Source organism: Melanerpes formicivorus, unplaced genomic scaffold, assembly GCF_026170545.1.
Source record: "Melanerpes formicivorus ecotype bairdi unplaced genomic scaffold, bMelFor1.0.p_v2 SCAF_22, whole genome shotgun sequence".
Lineage (NCBI taxonomy): Eukaryota > Metazoa > Chordata > Aves > Piciformes > Picidae > Melanerpes > Melanerpes formicivorus.
Window position 1 is genome coordinate 10,524,398 of NW_027142374.1, and position 18,674 is coordinate 10,543,071.

An 18,674-nucleotide genomic window follows, 5' to 3' on the forward strand; every position below is an offset into this window, starting at 1 on the left:
GCGCGCCGGAAGCCGCGCGCCGCGCGGAAGTGGCTCGGCCGCCGCAGCCGCCGCGCAGCTGTCATGGCGCCGGCGTCCCGTTCCCGCAGCCCGCCGGCCTGCAGCCCCGAGCGCCGCGGCCGTAGATCGCGCTCCCGGTCCCGCTCCCGCTCCCGTGAGCGCAACGGCCTGAAGCGCCCGAGCCACCGGCGGAGCCGCAGCTGGTCCCGCTCCCGCGAGCGCACCCCCGGCGGGCCGCGCTCCACCGCGCACTACAGCCACCACCACGGCAACCACCACGGCAACCACCACGGCAACCACCACGGCAAGGCCTGGCCCGAGTACTACGAGAAAGAGAAGGAAGAGATCCTGCGGCAGAGGCGAGCGCTGGTTTTCTGTAGGGCCTCTCCTGGCGATGCCTCCCTTCCTCTCGGAGCAGCCGGCGGTGCCGGGGAGGGCAAGGTGCCGGGTTTGCGGCTCCCAGGGAGGGGGCGACCCGGACCGTTTCCGTCCGGCCTTTTCACGGCCCCTGTGTTGTGGCGCTGTCCAGGACTTTGAACCCCTTTGGTCTTGCGACGGGCATCGCGGGAGGCGTTCCCCTCCGCTGTGCCCGGTGGCAAGGGCGGTGGGATGGGTCGAGGTTCGACCGGGAGGATGCTGACACCCGTTAACCGCCAATCCTTCGTAGCGTGTGGAGGTTTGCTTCGATCGCCCAAGCCACTCGTTTTTTCTCCTCAGTGTAGCTGCTTTGATTGGACATGGTGCAGATGTCAAAATGTGTGGCACACTAAAGGTGTTTGTCCTTACAGGAGACTCAATGAGAGAGAGAGAATTGGAGAACTGGGGGCACCGGAAGTCTGGGGACTGTCACCGAAGGTTCCTGACCCTGAGTAAGGCATATTCTTTCTTCTTCTTGTCTGATTTTTATGATATTGATTGTTGTGTCAGTTTAATTTACAAAAAACGGTGTTACCCCTGTGGTAGTCCTTTTGTCACAAGTCATGTCACTTCATTTCTGAACAAAATTAACAAGGTTATTAATGATGTCTCTCCAGATTAATTCCAGTACACTAACTATGCAAGATATGGTTCTTTTTAGATCAGGTGCTCTTTGCCTTGTAGTTCTGGAAGCATTTCCCCATGTTTCAAATTAGCTGTTTAATAGCTTATTGCAAGTATTGACTCAAAATTTGCAGGCATGCGTTTCATGATGTGTGCCTTGGGTCTTGAATGCTACAAAATAGCTTTTAAATTGCAAACTTTTATCGTTACTCAGTTCTGATGAGCATACACCGGTAGAAGATGAAGAGGCCAAATCTAAGAGCAGTTCTTCAGATTCCAGCTCAGAAGGTATTTTGTTTTGCTTACACCACTTACGGCAAAAATGGGAAACTACTAAAGTCTAGAATCTGCTCTTGTTGCGTGCAAGAGGTTCGCTGACTTGGACGGGTGGAAGTGAGTGTGGTGGGCTCCAGTTCATAGGGTTGCTCGGGAAAATATCTGTGGTGCTTAGATGATCTTTGTCTTTATTGTTAACTTTTTAAAACATTCAAGAGGAAAAAAAGAAAAAGAAGAAGAAAAGAAGGAAGAAAAAGCGGAAAGCATCCAAAAGAAAACGCAGAAAACATTCTGAGGACAGCGACAGCGAGTCGGAGTCTGAGCAGAACTCCAGTGGTAAGATGGTTTTGACTAATGTGTGTGCTCATGCTTAGTTCCAGCAAATATTTTCTTTCTGATTATATATGTGCTTTCATTTTTTTCAGATGATGATAAAAAGAAAAGCAAGAAGAAGAAAAAGAAGAACAGAAAGTAAGCTTACAGTAAAGCAGTAATTCTAACTGCTTAATATTAGAGGGCAGCATTCATTGCTTTCTCAGCAGGTAGTGAGGAAGGCTGAGCACTCAACATCTGGGCTATAAATGCTGTTGAGTAATGCTAAATTGATGGATTTTCTTTAAACCTGCTGAAGGATACAGCAGAGGGAACTTGCTGCAAACACAGGGAGCCACTTTCTAAGGCTCTGTGAAAGGCATAGAGTGTATATATTGTCTGGTTTGCTGTAACGCATTTTCTATGGCAGAACAACAGTGTGTCTGCAGACAGACAGTCTTCCCGTAGGTGCCTTGAAAAACTAATGGTGTGAGAATGATTCCAAGCCCTTCCTTTCGTCTTACATTTTGGTAAACAGCATGTTTGTATCTGATTTTTTTTACAGGAAGAAGTCTAAGAAAAAGAAAACTAAGAAGAGTAGGAAGGAATCCAGTGATTCAAGTAGTGAAGATTCTGATGATGAAACGTTTCAAGGGGAAGATCTTTGGATTGAGAGATCAAGTAGGTTCACCTGACTTTAAACTTGGATTGAAACTTCTTGGTGTTCTTTCTGTGAATTCTTTAAGTGTTGCTGATCTGTGTAACTGTTCTGATAACTGAGAACAATGGAAACAAGATTAATCTTCCTTATTATTTGGCTGTTGCAGAAAATACAGAAGCTGATAGCTTGATTGGACCAGAAGCTCCCAAAACCCATGCATCTCAGGATGATAGGCCTTTGAAGTGAGTAGCCAGCTCTAATGGTACTTTGATCCAATCAAGTAAATAAAGCCTGAAGGGCTGTTATGACAATATGGTATTTATCAGAAAGAAATGCCGTGCCAAAAAGTCACAGACAGAAGTGGTTGTGGTGCTAACCTTTACTGTGGCCTGAATTCAGGTAGAAAAGACTGGTTTATGCTTTTTAGCCTTGATCCTAGAAAGTCACTTGTAAGAGGCACGTACTCTAATGCTCTGCAATATTGTGACTTTGTTGTGTCTTCATTACTGTTCCACCAGAATGGATCCAGCCAGTAATTTTAAGATGTTGCTTGTGTTAGCCATAAGGAAAAACCAGACCAATATATGGGAAAGAATAAGAAAGTGCTTAAAAATGCAGCTTTAGCAAGCAGTGAACAGTGAAGCTGGGTGTTTCGCTCAGGCTCACTTTCAGACTGATCAAAATCACCCCTTCTATTTTTTAAGCTACGGACATGCCCTCTTGCCTGGTGAAGGTGCAGCAATGGCAGAGTATGTAAAAGCAGGAAAACGAATACCCCGGAGAGGTGAAATCGGCTTGACCAGTGAGGAGATTGCATCCTTTGAGAGCTCTGGTTATGTCATGAGTGGCAGCAGGTATGGTTTTGATGGTGGTAATGGTTCAGTTAAAATTTCAAGAGCTGCTTTGTTTGTTGGTGGGTTGGAGGACTGCTTCTGAGCTCTAGCTGAAAGCATAGAAGAGAAGGTGCTCTGTGTGCTTACAGTAATCTGCTTTAAGCTCCCTGTTGCTGTAGATAGATGGTGAAGTTTTCGAGGACACTTTCTCCTCAAGGAAATTCTTCCCATGGAATATACTTCTAATGTCCTTGTATTTCAAAAGAGGAGATGCTTGTGTCAGGTACCTCAGAACTGGTATGTTTGGGTAGTGATGATGTGCTGGCTTTTCAGCAGAAGACAAAATGTCTTTTTTCTCAGAGTCCAACAGGAATTTCTCTTAAATTTTGCTGAGCCAGCAGCTGACACCCAGGGGGTAGGTAGGCATTCTGGCTAACTGTCTGAAAGCAGACACCTCCAGAAGTCAGTTTCCTGCCCTGCCACGCTGCTTCTTGGGAAGGTTTGTGTGCATTTGGGTTCTATAGTGCAGGGATCTTTATTTAGAAGCCCCCGAAACCATTCAGTCCAGTACATGGATGGGAGCTGTGACAGTTACATGCCTCTGCCTGTGCTGATGTGCACAATGCTCTCCACAGACATCGCCGGATGGAAGCTGTGCGTCTGCGTAAAGAGAACCAGATCTACAGTGCAGATGAAAAGAGAGCCCTGGCATCCTTCAACCAGGAGGAAAGGAGAAAACGAGAGAATAAAATCCTTGCAAGCTTTAGAGAGATGGTCTACAGAAAGACTAAGGGCAAAGAGGAAAAATAGCTATTTGAACTGTATGCCAGAGCTCCTACGAAGCTGCAGCTGGCTTGCTCCAGTTGTGATCGGAGAAAAGCTTCAAGTGCTGCAGGGCCTTTCATCCATCAGGGCCAAGCTTCAGAAGTGGATTACTTGTATCAAGGAACCAGTTACTTTTGTCAGATTGTCTTGGATGATTTGTTCACCTTCTGCAAGGAATCCCTGTAAATTGAAAGGCTACATGGCAGGGAAGGCAGGAGCGAGCAGGAAAGATCAGAGGTGGCAATGTTGTTCTGCACTTGCTTTGAATCAGACAAGCCCGAGGATGCCACGGGAGGGCTTCATTACCTGACGCTGCCATGGGTGGTTAATGAGAGTAGAGTGGCCATCACAAGCAAGCTGCTAGTAACAGCCAAAACACAGGAACTCCTAAGTTCCTGTGTAAGAACTAAGACTGTCCGCTCAGATATTTTTTGGTAAGTCTTTTAGATGTATTTTTTTGTCTCAAAACAGTTGAGTTTGGCTTGTGGTTCAAACTAGACTTGTAAATAGAAAGGATTTTGTAGCTTACTACAGATGGGCTTCAGTTATTTTAAAGCAAGCAGATTGCAATCAGGGTATGAAGTTGCAATAATAGTAATAGGAGGGTCTGATCTTCAGTCCAGCAAAGCCCATGGTGAAGAGCTAAGCTGCTTGCTTCTTTTTCTCCTATGTTATACATAGGTATCAGAGCAGTAGGGTGTAGTGATTGGGACCCCTGCATGTGCACAGGTGGTAACAAGGATGTATCTTTTGATTTGTTTGAAATTTTTTGTTAATATTCTAGATTAAAACGTTATTTTAACTCCTGTGGCATTTTAGTTTGGCCTGTTTCAGTAGTATTACATGAGTTTCTTTAAACTCTGTATTCGGGCGCCTACTACAGATAGTGCTTCTGTGGTGGTGATCTTTGATTCAGCTCTGTATTTCCAGACTCTCCCTTGCCCTTTTTCTCAAATGGCTTGAAAAACAAAGTAGTTTTTTGTTGTTGTTTGTTTTTTCCCCCTATGTCTCTGTGTTGTAGTTTTGGCAGCAGAGATGTCTTGTATGTTTGTATAAAGAGAATAAAAGTCTATAACCTTTACTCTGGAGTTCTGCAGACCTGGTGTTTGCAAACAGCAAAGTCCAGCTCAGCTGCCTCTTCCTGCTTACATTCTGGTATCTGGCTCTGTCCTGCTCTACCCACCCATACCTGAAAGGGTCAGGCATAATTAACTTTGCATAGATTTAATGTTGTTTATGTATCCACAAAGTAGAAATGCTAATAGGGAAGAGCCACTCTTCTTCACTGTGTTCATTAGAATTTAAGTGTTTCCATGAGGATTGTTTTATTTTCAATGATGTCCTTAAGCCACTTTTCTCTAAACCGACACTGGTCTGGCCTGGAGGATGGAATAAAAAGAGGGGAAATGTTAAGAATGATATTGCATCCAAGTTTGGCCAGCTTAGAGCTGGCCTTTATTCACAAGACAAGCCTATCTGCTGAGAAAAGAACAGACCTAGACCTGTGTAAGTCCAGGACAAATTTGTTACAGAGGGGGCAGATGCTTATGGGTTGACTGTTGACGCTTGTGGTGAAGATAACAATACGCCAGTTTTTACGTAGGAAGATTCTGACAGCTTCCTCCCATCTCTCTGTGCTTACTGCAACTGTATGTACATCAAGCACCTTGTCTGGTTTTGCATGAAAAAGCTTGCTAGAACCTCCTGACCTGTGTCAGAACACTCACCTGTGAATCAGCTTGCTGGCCTCCAGAGTGAAGAATACCTCCACAGGCGAGGTCTTGCAAGGAGGAGAGACAAGGCAGAGGTCACATAAAGGACTTCAAACAGCAGACTTATAATTAGGTGAGAGCTACTATCTACTGCTTCAAAAGTCACCTGGGTATTTGTACAGTATTTCTGACATGAATTTAGAATAGTTTTGGTTTAAAGCCTCTGTGAGTATTCAGTTGTGAAGGCAAAAACTCTTCTGTTGCAGTTTTAAGCTTGTGCTAGGATATAAGGTTTCTGACTAGTGGTTAAGAGCTGTTGTGCTGGGTTTGGCTGTGATAGAGTTAAGTTTCTTTATAGTAGGCTGGTAGGGAGCTATGGTTTGGATTTGTGCTAGAAACAGTGGTGATAACACAGGGGTGATGAGTAGTGCTTACAGACTCAAGGCCATTTCTGCTCCTCACACCACGCCACCAGCAAGTAGGCTGGGGGTGCACAAGCAGCTGGGAGGAGACACAGCTTGGCTAGCTGACCCCAAGTGGCCAAAGTGGTATCTCAGACCATATGGCATCATGCTCAGCAGTAAAACTAGGGGGGAAGGTTGGTGGGATGGAGGTTTTGCACAGGGACTGTCTGCACACTGGTTGATGGTGAGAAATTGTTTTCCTGTGTCACTTGTCTTTCATGGGGTTTATTTTTCTATCTCCTGGTTTATTTTTTTTCTTACTGTCCTGGGTTAACATAGCCTATTCTCACAAGTCCCTCTCTTCCACACAGACGGGAGAGAAAGTAACACAAAAAACCTTTTGGGTCAAGATAAGGAGTTTAAATGTAAATGAGATCCCACAATGCACAATTATCTTGGCCTATCTGCAGAAGCAGCAGCAGAAGCCAGCAGTAACACTGTTCCCCCCACCTAAGCACCCCAAAGGCAGCCCAGTGCAAAAGACTAACACCCCAAACCCAGCAACTAGAACAGGAAGCTTCTTGTGTTACAGTCTGAACTTCAAGTCCCATGATACTTTGCTCCAGCCAGCACTTTCATTTTGAAGCTGGCATGATGGCAGCATGCTGTTGAACATCAGCAGCAGATTCAACTCAATCCATGACACATTTTGTTATGATTTAAAAAAATAAACTATTAAACTGGGTTTATTTCAACCTACAAGTTTTCTCACTTTTACACTTCCAATTCACTCCCCCATTGCATAGGAGTAGGAGGAGCAGTGAGGGAGCAGCTGTATGGTGCTTAATTAAACCACAGCATCTGTGGATTGCTACTTGTGGATGCATAGTAAGTAGAAAAGTTGAGGTTCAGTATGGCTAAGCATAGGTTCCAGAGGTAAAAAAGTCTACTCAGTGCCACTTACTACTTTTTTTCTCTTGAGCTGAAACTTATTATTGTACAGGTGACAAACTTGAGGCCAGTCTGGAAAGGGGTTCTCAGACAGCATGAAGAACCAGTCTCCCTCTACTGAGCCCTCATTCCCTAACTCACCCCCACTCAGCCCTAATTACAGCTGCCCAGAGCAATTGCTGTTGCTTGGAAAGGGAAGATTGTATGAGCAGAAAAGCAGATGTGGGACCCTGCCAGATTCTCAGTTTGTCAGATTTCTGCCAGTTTCACCAATCTGGGAACTAAACCAGCCTTGGGCTCTGTGCTCTGCTCCCCTGGGCTCCTGACAGCTAATTTCCATCACCCTGCATTTAAATCTCTTCCTCCATTTTCTCTGGCAACACTTCAGCCTGGCTTTCTCGTGAGAGCTGCTGGCTACTGGCTGGTCTCTCCACTGCCCTGGCATTTCTCTGCCTCAGGAAACCCAACTGTACTCCCCTTCCTTAAAGGACTGGTGCTGTTTCTGAGTACTCACCGCAGGTTTGATTTTGGAGATCTCTATCACAAAGTAGACATCTGCTGTTGCTCGGGGGATAGGTTTTCGCCGTGTTGGCACGCTCCAGCAAACTCTGTAATGGTATCTCTTGCTGTCCTTCAGGTCTTCTTCCTGGAGAAATTCTGACCAGTGAAGCCAGCTTTCGTGAATCTCCCATGTCTGCTGAGCAAACACACGGCACTAAGATTCCTTCTGTCTAATAGAGGTGATTTGAGGGAGATGCTAATGGGAAAATGGGGTGCTCTCCTTTAATTTTTCACACTCCTCAACAGTGAGAAGTTGTGACCTTCCTGAGTGGATGGAATTGTCACTCACAGAAATGACTTCTTCAATCTGCTGCAGTCCTCTCTCTACTGTAAAGCTGTTGCCTGTGTTCCACTGGGCATTTTTTATGGCATACTTGGTTTCTAAGAGAGAAAAAATCCTGAGAAATTCATCTAGGAAGACTCTGACACATGTAAACAGAGAAAGCTTTTTACCTTTCTCTTTTTTCTCTCTCTCTGGAAGATGTTCCTCTGCACCACTTCTCTCGGTTTCTGTGAGAATGGCAGCTTTTTCCTCTCCTTCATCCATTGTCTTCACCTTTAGAAACACACAAACACACTGAGAGAAAATTAGGCTCCAGAGCTGTAGGACCCATCTGAGAAACTTCAGACTAATCTAGAAAGGGGTTTGGTGACAGCCTGAAGAGCAGCAGGCCAGTCCCCTCTATTGTTCCATAATCTGCCTCTGCTCAGCCCTGCATGCACCTACCCAGAAGGATTACTGTGGCTTCCAAGGTGTTTGGGCTTGCAGCATAGGTGGGTAGCAAAAGTCTGGTTCCAGACAAGGCTGGACGGTCCCCAGGGAACTGTTTCTGGGCCTTGGCAGTGTCTCTGTCTGTCCTTTCCTCCCTGGGGGTATGAGACCCTCAAGAGTGGCTTGCCCAGCCACAGTATCCAGCTTCCCAGGGACTGTTTGCTGTGTGTTGCCATGACAAGCTTGTTGCCAGGCAACAAGGGCACAGGGCTCCCAGCATTCCCATCGGCATTCCGGTCGGAGGAAGCGCTGTGGATGGAGACCCTGGGGAAATTCCTCTGCAGTAGCCATAGTCTCTCAGAAAGGGCAGAAAGTATGAGCAGGAAAGCAGATGTGGGATGCTGCCAGATTCTCATGTTTCTGCCAGTCTCCACAATTTGGGAACTCAGTGCTCTGTCCAACATAGATTTGATACCCCTTGTTATCTGGATTACAGCAAACCCTGCCTAAAGTAGCTCGTTTGCTTTTCATCTGACTGTGAGTTTGGGAGAGGTGCTGAAGGTCAATGTGACCTCTAGAAGCCTGCCTCTTCCTCTGTTGCCTGTCCTGACCTCCACATCTTTCCCCTCTCTTACTTCTTATCCTCCTGATTTTCTTTTCATGCTAGTTCTGTCTCTCCAGCCAGTGCTGTAGCTGACTAGCTGGTGACAAGTGCTTTGGGCCAGTATTTGAGTAATTCCTAAGCCTTTTTCAGCCCATCAGAAAGTGGGGACTTGGACAAGCTTGTCAGGAGCCAAATCCAAGGCTGACCACATCTAGCTGGACAGCTTCCTTTAACCACACTTTCTCAGAGCCTGGACACAGACTGCTACAGAGAAGTGTCAGACATATCTGTCTCTGCCTGGTGACTGAGGCTACGAGTTACAGCTCAGAACTGCTGATAGACCATCAGAAACACTTTGTCCCAACCCATCTTATTCAGAGCAATTCAGCAGTCACAACTTGCTGTTACTGCTGTTGGTGTAAACCCAGAATTCTATTAGTGTATTTTCTTTTTCTGCAATATCATCACGTTTCAATATGGCTACAAGCAAACAGAAGGAATATGTTAGAGACAGTGGTGCTTCTTGGCATCCCTTTTCTTTTGCTCACAGGCACCTGCAGAGTCTATATTGGAGTGCATGAAGTGAGGAAACCAGTTCTACCCAAAGCTTGTATGCAACTGTACTGGGTTTGCATGGCAAGGCTCTGTTAGCAGGGGGGATACAGGCTTCTGTGGGAAGCCACCAAAAGCTTCCCCTATGTCCAACAGACCCAAAGCCTGCCAGCTCCAAGATGGACCTGCTGCTGGCCAAGGCCAAGCCCATCACTGATGGTGGTAGTGCTTCTGGGATAATGTATTTTAAAAGGTGGAAAAAACCCACCCACCCTGCACAACTGTAGCCGAAGAGAGGAGCAAGAGTACATCAGAGAAACAATTCCACAGACACCAAAGTTAGTGACAACAGGCACTGGGGAGATTCCCTTCCAGCCTGTGGTGAAGACCACAGGCCTACAGCTCCAGGTAAATGTGTCTGAAGGAGGATGTGACCCTGTGGAGAGCCCACACTGGAGCAGACTCCTAGGAAGATCTGTAGACCCATGGAGAGAGGAGCTCACACTGAAGCAGAGTTGCTGGCAGGACTTGTGACCCCAGGGGGAGCCCATAGTGGAAGAGTCTGCTCCTTAAGGACTGCACCCAGTGGAAGAGACCCATGCTGGAGCAGTTTGTGAAGAACTGCAACCCATGGGAAGGACTCACACTGGAGAAGCTTGTGGAGGACTGACTCTTGCGGGAGGGACCCCACACTGGAGCAGGGGAAGAGTGTGAGGAGTCTGCCACCTGAGAAGGAAGAAGCTGCAGAGACCATGTGATCAATCAACCACAACACCCATTCCCTGTCCCCCCGTGCCACTGAGGGAGAAGGCAGAGGAATCAGGAGTGAAGGTGAGCCCAGGAAGAAGGGAGGGGTGGGGGAAGATACTTTAAGATTTGGTTTTGTTTCCCATTACCCTACTCTGATTCAACTGACAATCCATTCATTTCCTTGAGTCCATTTTGCTCATGGCAGTAATTGGAGAGTGATCTCTCCTTGTCCTTAAGCTGAGTTTCCTGTTATTTTTTCTCTCCTGTTCATCTGAGGAAGGGCAGTGATAGAACAGCTTTGGTGGGAACCTAGCATCCATCCAGGGCCAACCCACCACAGCAACACAAGTAGAGGCTGCATACATGTACACATTTATTAAAGAGTGAAATCATTTTATGTAGATATATGGATTCTTCAGTGTGCCACCATCTTAGTCCAGGTTCTCCAGACCCTGAAAAAGAAAAAATAACAGTTCTATCTACATTGTTCTTTTTATGAACTTGCAAAAGGGAGTTTCAAACTATACTTAAGTATCACAGTCCTAATTACAATACAATTCTAAATGCACATCCCCACAGGCAGGCTGGCTGCAGGCACACAGGGAGCTCCTGCAGCCCCATGTGTATCCCATGCCCTTCTCCAAGGCTATGGAGGGAGCTGCACACGGCTCCTGCTTCCCTCCCAGGAGGAGCTGTCCGACACCCTGAGCACTTGCCTTGGACACGTAGTACTTGTTGACACCTGACAGCCGCCTGTCTCTCTCCATCACGGTCCACTGGTAGGGATAGCGGGCGATCCTCTTCTCCTGTGGGTGGACACAGCGCTGCCTGTTACAGTCCCGGGAAGGGGCTCCGCGAGGAAATGGGGATCTCCATGGAAAGAAAGGGTACCGGGAAAGGAAGGCCTCGGGATAGAAGGGATTTCAGGAAGAAAAAAGAGGGCTAGGGGTGGGGAAAGCGGGGCCCTGATCCGCCTTGCCCTGCACTGACCTTGCCGCCGTTCAACCAGCGGTGCATGTAGACAACAGAGAGGCCGGGGATGCTGAGGCATACACCCATGACGGCCATGCCGGGCAGGATCTCGTACCACATCCCGCCGGTGCTGCACTGCCCGTTGCGCTGCTCCCTGCGGGCACTCCCGGCCTGCCTTGCACGACTTCCCGGTCTGCCCTGCGCCGCCGTCACTGCCGAGGCAGGCCCGGAAAGGTGGTGGTAGTGACAGCGCTGCGGGGGGGCCGCGCCTCCGCAGTGTCCGGGCCGGAAGTGAGGCCGCGTCCGGGTCCTAGGCTGCCCGGCGGCTTCCCCGGAGGCTGATCGCGCCCTGGGTGGGCCGTACCGGAATACGCAGGTGGTGCTCGCAGCATATTGATACCAACCTTACAGAGTGTAGCCCAGCTTTACTGCGGTGGGGTCCGGCAGCCGCCGTCCAGCCGGGCCTGATGCATGCCGGGAGCCGTAGTCCGGTGGGACCCAGAGCATACCGGGAGCTGTAGGCCGGCAGGGCCGCGGCAGCGAGGCCTCGGCCGAGGGCGCGGCTCGTGGCCCTGCGAGGCGCAGTCGCGCGAGAGGTGCGGCGGCCAATGGGCGGGCGGGGGCGCGCGGCGCTGTCCCGCGGCCCGGGATGAAGGAGGACAAGGAAAACGCAAGGCCCAAGGAGCGCCGCGGGCCCGGCGCCGGGCCAGGGGCCTTGCTGGGGACAGGGACGGGACCGGGGACCGCCACCGGCACGGATGGCAGGGCCGGCGGAGCCGAGCTCGACCGCCTCGAGCGGCCCAAGGACAAGAAGGAGACGCTGAGCAAGGTGGGGCCTGCGCGCTGCTGGGGGTGGGTTCTCTGGCACCCGCGGTAACGGGCCTGGCTCGGCGGCTGTTGAGGGGAGAGCTGGGGCCGCCCCGGGAAGGAGGGGAAGGGTAGCGGCCGTGCTGAGTTATTCCCCGTCGCCGTGGGTCGCCCTAACCACCGTCGCCGTGCTGCAGGTGGTGATCCGCCGTCTGCCGCCTAGCCTGACGAAGGAGCAACTGGAGGAGCACCTCCAGCCCCTGCCCGAGCACGACTACTTCGAGTTCTTCGCCAACGACTCCAGGTACGGCCACCGGGCCCCTTCGGCCGGCTTCCAAGAGGCGCCGGTGGTGCCGCCGCCTCTTCAGCCTGGCTCTCTCGGTCTTGTCTTTCTGCAGCTTGTACCCTCATATGTTCTCGAGAGCCTATATCAACTTCAAAAACCAGGAAGACATAGTCCTCTTCAGGGATCGTTTTGACGGCTATGTTTTTGTCGACCACAAAGGCAAGTGAGCTGTGCTCGCGTTTGTGTTTGCCTTTTCCCTGCTGTGCACACGGTGTGCTCGTTTGATTGTAGAGGGATGCCTGCCTGTGAGCAGCCTAACGTGCCACTTCTGACTTGTTTGGGTTTTGTCATGCACTATTTCAAAGAACAAAGAAAAGCTCTTATGCTTTGTGGAAAGTAATAAAAAATTAATTCTGTGTATTTCTAAATAAGTTTTGTGTATTTTGGTCTAAAGCCCAGTTAAGTATACATCAAGATTGTAGTGGTGTCAGTATAAAACTAGTTGCTGCGTTATGGAGGTTGATACTTGCATTGTCATACCTGAGTGTAAAGCCTGGAAAGTGAAAGTGGGTAGATGGTGTCACTGTCCTAACTAAATGAAGCAGAGGTCAATGGTGCCACCTTGTGCAGTTCCCTGCACCTGTCCTGTATGCATTTAACAGTGTGACTTACTGTTTGGTTGGGTTTTAATTCCAGTTATTGCCTGTCCCGATTTACATCTCAGTCTTAATTCAGTGAAAGGAACATCTTGTTCCTTGCAGTCCTAAGCTGTGAAACCAACGGCTCTCTGGAGACATTAGTCTGTAAGAAACAAATACTTTGTTTATCAGTTAAATGTCCAAGCATTTAGTTGCCACTTAGCTCTTTTCTAAATCGGTATTCCTTACATCTCATGTTTTTAAAGTTTGCTTTTCTACACTGCTTACTTTGGGTGGCACTAAAAGTTGTTAGTCACTCATTGGTAGTTCTTAAAGCTTTTGCTAAATATGTAAATCTAACATAAATCTTCCTGCTGGCTTCAGTAGGCCAAGGAATTCACCTTGAACTTTGTTTCAACTACACGTGTTTTATATTTCATCTAGCCACATGTTTTATATGATGCAAAACTCTGTCCACAAGATTCTTCCTTACTTAGCAGGTTTGCATGACAAGGTTCTAAAAGCACCTGGTTTGCAGTGTAGCAGCTTGCCATACACAACAGTGGTACTGCCTTTATGCAGCCAGAAATGTAGAATTCTTGTCAGAGGGTGGAACTTCAAAGCCTGCATGTAACTTGTGACACTCTAGTCTATTTTACCAAAACTGAGATTTGCCTCAGTTGTGTTCACTTAAACTGTTCTCTTCTACTTGCAAAATGGGTGATGCATTTTCTGTTGAATGAGGGTATTACGTGGTGTGGCATAGCTGAGGTGGCTGAATTGACAGTTATGAGCACTTTTAAATCTAGTGTTGTTTGTGAGCCTGTAAATTCACTCTTTAATTAACATTGAGTGTTTAGTCCATGAGTTCTGCTAGCTCTAAAATGTATTTTTAAGAAAGGGCTTTCAAAATACAACAATTATTTTTCATACTGTCCAAGTAGTCTCTTCTGGTATTGCATATTTCTTGTGAAGCTTATCTTCCAGCTTTAGACATGGACAATATACTCTTTTGTTTTATATCTGTGTCATCTCCATTTTAATGTGGTGTTGCCTCTCCTTAACAGGTCAGGAATATGCTGCCATAGTTGAGTTTGCACCTTTCCAGAAAGCTGCAAAAAAGAAGAGTAAGAAAAAGGATGCCAAAACTGGAACCATTGAAGATGGTATAACAGCTACTTTGTTTTGCATGTGTAGACTTCAAAGCCATAGCAGTAATTCTAATATAATGTTTCTACTGTGATATTATAGTTTATCAATAGAATGTTTGCTTAATTAGATGTGAAGTTTTATCAGCACTGCTTTGTCAGTTGCAAATCTGTTAAATACAATTATTCTAGACAAATGTAATGCTGCTGCTCATTTGAGAGCTGCCAGCTGATGAAAAGGTGACATAAACAACACAACTCATGCAAATCTAACCCAGACTTCCAGCAGATTATTTTCATGTCACAGTATTTTTTTGTTTGTTTTTCCTTCCCCCCTCCCCCATCCTTCCTTCCTGTTTCCCTTTCCTTGTAGATCCAGAGTACAAGAAGTTTTTGGAAAGTTACAGTGCAGATGATGAAAAATTAACCTCCACTCCTGAAACGTTGCTGGAGGAAATAGAGGCAAGAAACAAAGAGCTAATAGGTATGGAAATCCATGTACTACAGTTGCATTTTGCTAGAGCGCAAAGAAATGTATGTGGTGTAATTTGAAGCTGTGATTTCTCAACCTGGAGGAGACTGACTTCTTTTATGTGCTTGCAAACCTTTAGGCTAATGTTATTCAGTGTATTTTGTTTTGCTCCCATGCTCTAGATTCTGCTCTAGGTTTAACTTTTGTATGGTAACATTTCTGCCTGTTTCAAGCTGAAAAAGGCCTAATGCAGATGAATATCCATTTACACATTGGTGTACTGTATGTCACAGTAGTGTCCTGAAGAAGTTTATGCAAGCCTCATACTTCCCACTGTACAGGGATGGGATTGGAATCCTTGTTTCACTGCTGTATGTGGGAGGAGATAGGCTGGATAATCCATAAGGCTCCTTCATTTCATTGTTGTAGGTATTGCAATGTTGAATAAGGCAAATTGTTTACATTTGTTTTATATATTCTTTAGCTAAAAAGACTACTCCTTTATTGAACTTCTTGAAAAATAAACAGGTAAGACTTATCTCCAGAATCTTCTTGTTGCTTGCAAGTACAGCTCAATAATTTAAAGCATGGGTTGTGTGTACTGCAGTGTGTATATTAGTTATTTGCTAACATCTTGCTTGTTTTGAACTGTTAGAACGCTGGCCTGTGTAAGGATGGTAGTGCTTTGTTGTGTTCTGGTCAGAGTTACATGTCTCTTCTGGCACTTCCAAGCCAGATTCATATCTTTAATACTTTAATTTTCAATGCAGTTATGTCTGAGACTTTGTATATGATTTTTCTCCTGACACATAATCTCATTTTAATGCTTAGCAGTGGAGAAAGTCACAGATGGGGAAGGTTTAATTTAAAATAGACTGACAAAGGCTGAATGTATTGTTGTGGGGTTTTAAGACAGTAAAAATTGAGGCTTATGAATGAGAAGAAAGAAAAGTCAAATGCTGCTCTTACATGTTCAAGTTCACAACAGAACAGCAGAATTTTTTTGTTTGCTTATAATAGGAGAGCTTTCGAGGTGGTATTTACTAGTGTGGAAATGCATGATTTCTCTTTGCATTTACACACACAGAGACTGAGAGAAGAAAAAAGAGAAGAGAGGAGGAGGAGAGAGTTGGAAAGAAAAAGACAAAGAGAAGAAGAAAGAAGAAAATGGAAGGAGGAGGAGAGAAGGAAGAGAAAGGAAGCAGAAAAACTGAAGAAAGTAGACAGATGCCCAGAAAAAGAAAGAGACAGATCAAAAGAAGAACCAAAGATTAAGGTCTAGAACAGTTCTTTATTATAAACTGTTACACTCCCTTTCCCCTATTATTTGTATATCAGTCTTTCCAACTGTGCTTTGAGTATTGTGTGAAAAATCACGAGTTTGGTGTTAGTCAACTATCACTTTTTTGTAATATTCAATACTAGGCATTGTAAAGGTTTACATGCTGTAATACTTCATAGTAATATTTAAAGCTTTTGTCCTGTGACTGTTGTACATGCTGTGGTAAACAGAATTGTGAATTCACTATGGAACGGAGACTATTTTTAAGCTTTCTAAAATGGCCTGGTTTAGGAGGAAAAAAAATCCTAGTCTGCTCTGTGGGCTATGCTTACTCATACACTCCAGCTTTTAGAAATACTACCATTGGCAGTAATATTACTTAAGTGTTTATTTCTTACTGGACTGTGGTTCCTTTGACGCAATTTCGGTGTTGTGCCAGACAAAATGTATTAGAGTGAGCTTTTTAGTTGAGACTTCTGTTTTCTTTGTAGCTACTTAAGAAGCCTGAAAAAGATGAAAAAGACTTGGAGAGAAAAGAAAAATCCAAGAAACTGGAAAAAGAGGCTCTGAGGGAGGAAAAAAATGCGAGTAGTGCATCTGCCAAACGATCTGATGGGGAGACAAAAGAAGAGAAGGCAAAAAAGTATTCTAGTACTTGCTATAAATCTATATATGTATATATAACTTGTTTCCTGATCATACTGAGGCTTAGGCTGCTCTGCCATGACTGTGTTTTGAAACTTCCTTTCAAATTGTTTCTCTGTACAGGGCACGGGGCATGTTCTCTGGGGCAGTGCACATCCCCGTGATTACAGAAAGCTGTATGAATTACATGACAAATCTTCACTAGTGGGCAAACTGTGCTATTTTACAACTTACTGTAGGAGCTCCACAAAGGAAGCCCAGGTGTAGGTGACCTGCAGCAGGCTGTGAACGTTGTCCTTGCAATGAAAGAATTACAAGTATAGCAAGAGGAGAGGTGCACTCCAGTTACTAGTCCCTTTAAACCCTGTAGAAGGTCAAAGTGGAAAGTGTAATTCTCGGCAGCTCCGTGATCTGTTCAAGGATTGGCTCTGCCATGTGAGAAATAGCGATGAGACACACATTCAGGTGTTTTTCCAATCCAGACAAGACTCAGCCAGCTATGTGAGTAGAAGGCTGGGAAGTCCTAGCAATCATTGTCATCTCTGGTTATCATGCATGACTCAGCTTGTTGCAGCTTCCCAAAAGCTCCCTAGAATCTACCAGTGTGTCATCTTCGTATTGCACATTTACACCAGTATTACATTGATCTCCCAGCTCTGTTTGATATACCTTTTAAGCTTAATTTTCAGTTTTGTTTTCATACAGATCAGAAGATGAGTGTGTAAAGGACTACAGGGACCGAGATAGAGATTTTGAAAGAGACAGAGAATATGAGAGAGCACAGAGGGAGAAACTGAGACGCCAAGAAGAGGAGCGTCGGAGGCAGAAAGAGCGCTTTGAGAAAGAGAAGGTTTATAGAAGAAAAGAAGAAGAGGTGAAAAAGGAGAGAGACTTGCTCAGAGAAAAGGCAAAGAAAAGTGATCTTACAGACTTTACCAGCAGCATGGACAAATCTGAGAAAGTAACCAAAGACGATAAAAAAGAAGATACCATTAAGAGGGATCGTATCAGAAACAAGGTGCTGGATTTCTTTAAATTCATGTGCTGATTCATAGGGACCAGTTTGTGGGGTTGAGAATAAAAGCACTTCAAGGAAAGAACCACGTGGTTTCTTTGTTGAAACTTCTTGTTCTGGTAACAAACTCTGCCATTGCTAGAAAGTTTGCCTGTTAGTCCACTGAACTTTGCTAAACTGTTTGTGATACTTCTTGTCACTGTATAAAAATTAAGCCAAGATGGCCCAAGGATTCCTTTTCCTTTGTTAACTTTTACTTCCCAACTTACACAGCTGTAGGCTGTATGCTTAAGTGTTGGTAGAGCATTAGTGATCTCTACTGGTCTTACATGTGCCTAAAAATATATCTCAAAATGGATGTGACTGAACAGGTTCCTCCAAAACAGGGATATGACTGCTACATGCAGAATATAAGAGATCTCCTGTAGACTCAGAAAATAATGTCTTGGGTCTAGTTTTATATACTCTGGGTTTGCAGCATCACTATGCAAGTTTTCCATGTCATTTGGGGCATTACGGGGTACAAATGAAACTCAAGGTGTTGAAGAATGTGTGAAGCTGGCCCCTCTTCTGAGAGAGGGTGAGCATTTCAGGAGGAAACTGTACTTTCAGCAATGTGCAGTGTTCTTTGTGGCTTGAACAGGAATATTGCCTTGCAACACAGCCAGCCATGATTTGAGATGGTTGAAGTTACATTGCCACCACGATGGAATAATGTAAATTAGAGCACCTTGAAAAGTTTGAGTTTGAGCTATTTCTCATATTACTGATGCCATAGTAACCATGATAGCGTGGGGCTATGAAAGAGTCTAAATAGCTTTGATTTATTTCAGGACCGCCCAGCAATGCAGCTGTACCAGCCGGGAGCGCGAAGCCGAAGCAGATTGTGTCAGTATGAAGACAGTGCCGCAAAGCCCATAGAGCAGGGAGCGGATAAGAAACAAGAGAGTGAGAGCAGTAATGTGAAGGAAGAGGAGTGACTAGCATGCAAGCCTTATGTGTTCTGACTGTCTGTGCAGCCAAAGAGCATGTACTACGCAATCCAGAAGTGCCTTCGAAGCAAAGAAGGAACAAAGGAAGAAAAGGGGGCGTTGTGCTGTTGGATGTTTCTGGTTAAAAACCTCAGCTGTAGATTCGGAATTTGAAATGTGTTCTCATTGTATTTTCAGTTGTTTGAATTTATTTTCCCAGCATCTAACTACACAGAGAAGAGAA

General features: G+C 45.7%; 4 protein-coding genes across 7 annotated transcripts; 2 read left to right on the forward strand and 2 right to left on the reverse strand.

Annotated features, from left to right (window-relative positions):
• Positions 1-9: 9 nt before the first annotated feature.
• NKAP (NFKB activating protein) lies at positions 10-5,029 on the forward strand. Its single transcript, XM_068152119.1, has 9 exons — positions 10-359; positions 789-869; positions 1,256-1,329; positions 1,534-1,653; positions 1,743-1,788; positions 2,195-2,310; positions 2,457-2,532; positions 2,995-3,144; positions 3,759-5,029. The coding sequence occupies exons 1-9, from the start codon at positions 64-66 to the stop codon at positions 3,931-3,933; spliced, it is 1,134 nt and encodes a 377-aa protein (XP_068008220.1). The 5' UTR covers positions 10-63; the 3' UTR covers positions 3,934-5,029.
• A 76-nt stretch (positions 5,030-5,105) lies between these two features.
• Positions 5,106-8,489, reverse strand: AKAP14 (A-kinase anchoring protein 14). 4 transcript variants are annotated; one of them, XM_068152126.1, is made up of 6 exons: positions 8,304-8,489; positions 8,030-8,132; positions 7,866-7,957; positions 7,530-7,709; positions 5,676-5,728; positions 5,106-5,327 (listed from the first exon to the last, which is right to left on the reverse strand). In XM_068152126.1, exons 2-6 carry the CDS (start codon positions 8,121-8,123, stop codon positions 5,243-5,245), a joined length of 504 nt encoding a protein of 167 aa, XP_068008227.1. In that variant the 5' UTR covers positions 8,124-8,132; positions 8,304-8,489; the 3' UTR covers positions 5,106-5,242. The 4 variants fall into 4 exon arrangements, with proteins under 4 accessions (XP_068008227.1, XP_068008228.1, XP_068008230.1 ...); XM_068152127.1 differs by having other exon boundaries at positions 8,030-8,153; XM_068152129.1 differs by lacking the exon at positions 5,676-5,728.
• Positions 8,490-10,554: 2,065 nt separating this feature from the next.
• Positions 10,555-11,410, reverse strand: NDUFA1 (NADH:ubiquinone oxidoreductase subunit A1). The gene is made up of 3 exons (XM_068152131.1): positions 11,185-11,410; positions 10,911-11,000; positions 10,555-10,646 (listed from the first exon to the last, which is right to left on the reverse strand). Exons 1-3 carry the CDS (start codon positions 11,284-11,286, stop codon positions 10,626-10,628), a joined length of 213 nt encoding a protein of 70 aa, XP_068008232.1. The 5' UTR covers positions 11,287-11,410; the 3' UTR covers positions 10,555-10,625.
• Positions 11,411-11,737: 327 nt separating this feature from the next.
• On the forward strand, positions 11,738-18,627 carry UPF3B (UPF3B regulator of nonsense mediated mRNA decay). The gene is made up of 10 exons (XM_068152120.1): positions 11,738-11,995; positions 12,171-12,277; positions 12,372-12,478; positions 13,965-14,063; positions 14,419-14,529; positions 15,002-15,045; positions 15,605-15,793; positions 16,291-16,442; positions 17,150-17,462; positions 18,293-18,627. Exons 1-10 carry the CDS (start codon positions 11,816-11,818, stop codon positions 18,437-18,439), a joined length of 1,449 nt encoding a protein of 482 aa, XP_068008221.1. The 5' UTR covers positions 11,738-11,815; the 3' UTR covers positions 18,440-18,627.
• The last annotated feature ends 47 nt before the right edge of the window (positions 18,628-18,674 follow it).

Bases quoted from the DNA above. Each gene is read 5' to 3' on its own strand.
- NKAP (XM_068152119.1), top strand. From the start codon at position 64: ATGGCGCCGGCGTCCCGTTCCCGCAGCCCGCCGGCCTGCAGCCCCGAG. The intron at 1,789-2,194 runs GTAAGCTTACAG...TTTTTTTTACAG, and splicing joins AAGAAAAAGAAGAACAGAAA to GAAGAAGTCTAAGAAAAAGA. The intron at 2,311-2,456 runs GTAGGTTCACCT...TGGCTGTTGCAG, and splicing joins TCTTTGGATTGAGAGATCAA to AAAATACAGAAGCTGATAGC.
- AKAP14 (XM_068152126.1), bottom strand. From the start codon at position 8,123: ATGGATGAAGGAGAGGAAAAAGCTGCCATTCTCACAGAAACCGAGAGA. The intron at 5,729-7,529 runs GTGAGTACTCAG...CCTCCTTGCAAG, and splicing joins TCTCCAAAATCAAACCTGCG to ACCTCGCCTGTGGAGGTATT. The intron at 5,328-5,675 runs GTGAGTGTTCTG...TCCATCCTCCAG, and splicing joins GCCAGCAAGCTGATTCACAG to GCCAGACCAGTGTCGGTTTA.
- NDUFA1 (XM_068152131.1), bottom strand. From the start codon at position 11,286: ATGTGGTACGAGATCCTGCCCGGCATGGCCGTCATGGGTGTATGCCTC. The intron at 11,001-11,184 runs GTCAGTGCAGGG...GTCCACCCACAG, and splicing joins GCTGGTTGAACGGCGGCAAG to GAGAAGAGGATCGCCCGCTA. The intron at 10,647-10,910 runs GCAAGTGCTCAG...TTTCTTTTTCAG, and splicing joins ACAAGTACTACGTGTCCAAG to GGTCTGGAGAACCTGGACTA.
- UPF3B (XM_068152120.1), top strand. From the start codon at position 11,816: ATGAAGGAGGACAAGGAAAACGCAAGGCCCAAGGAGCGCCGCGGGCCC. The intron at 12,278-12,371 runs GTACGGCCACCG...GTCTTTCTGCAG, and splicing joins TTCTTCGCCAACGACTCCAG to CTTGTACCCTCATATGTTCT. The intron at 16,443-17,149 runs GTATTCTAGTAC...GTTTTCATACAG, and splicing joins AAAGAAGAGAAGGCAAAAAA to ATCAGAAGATGAGTGTGTAA.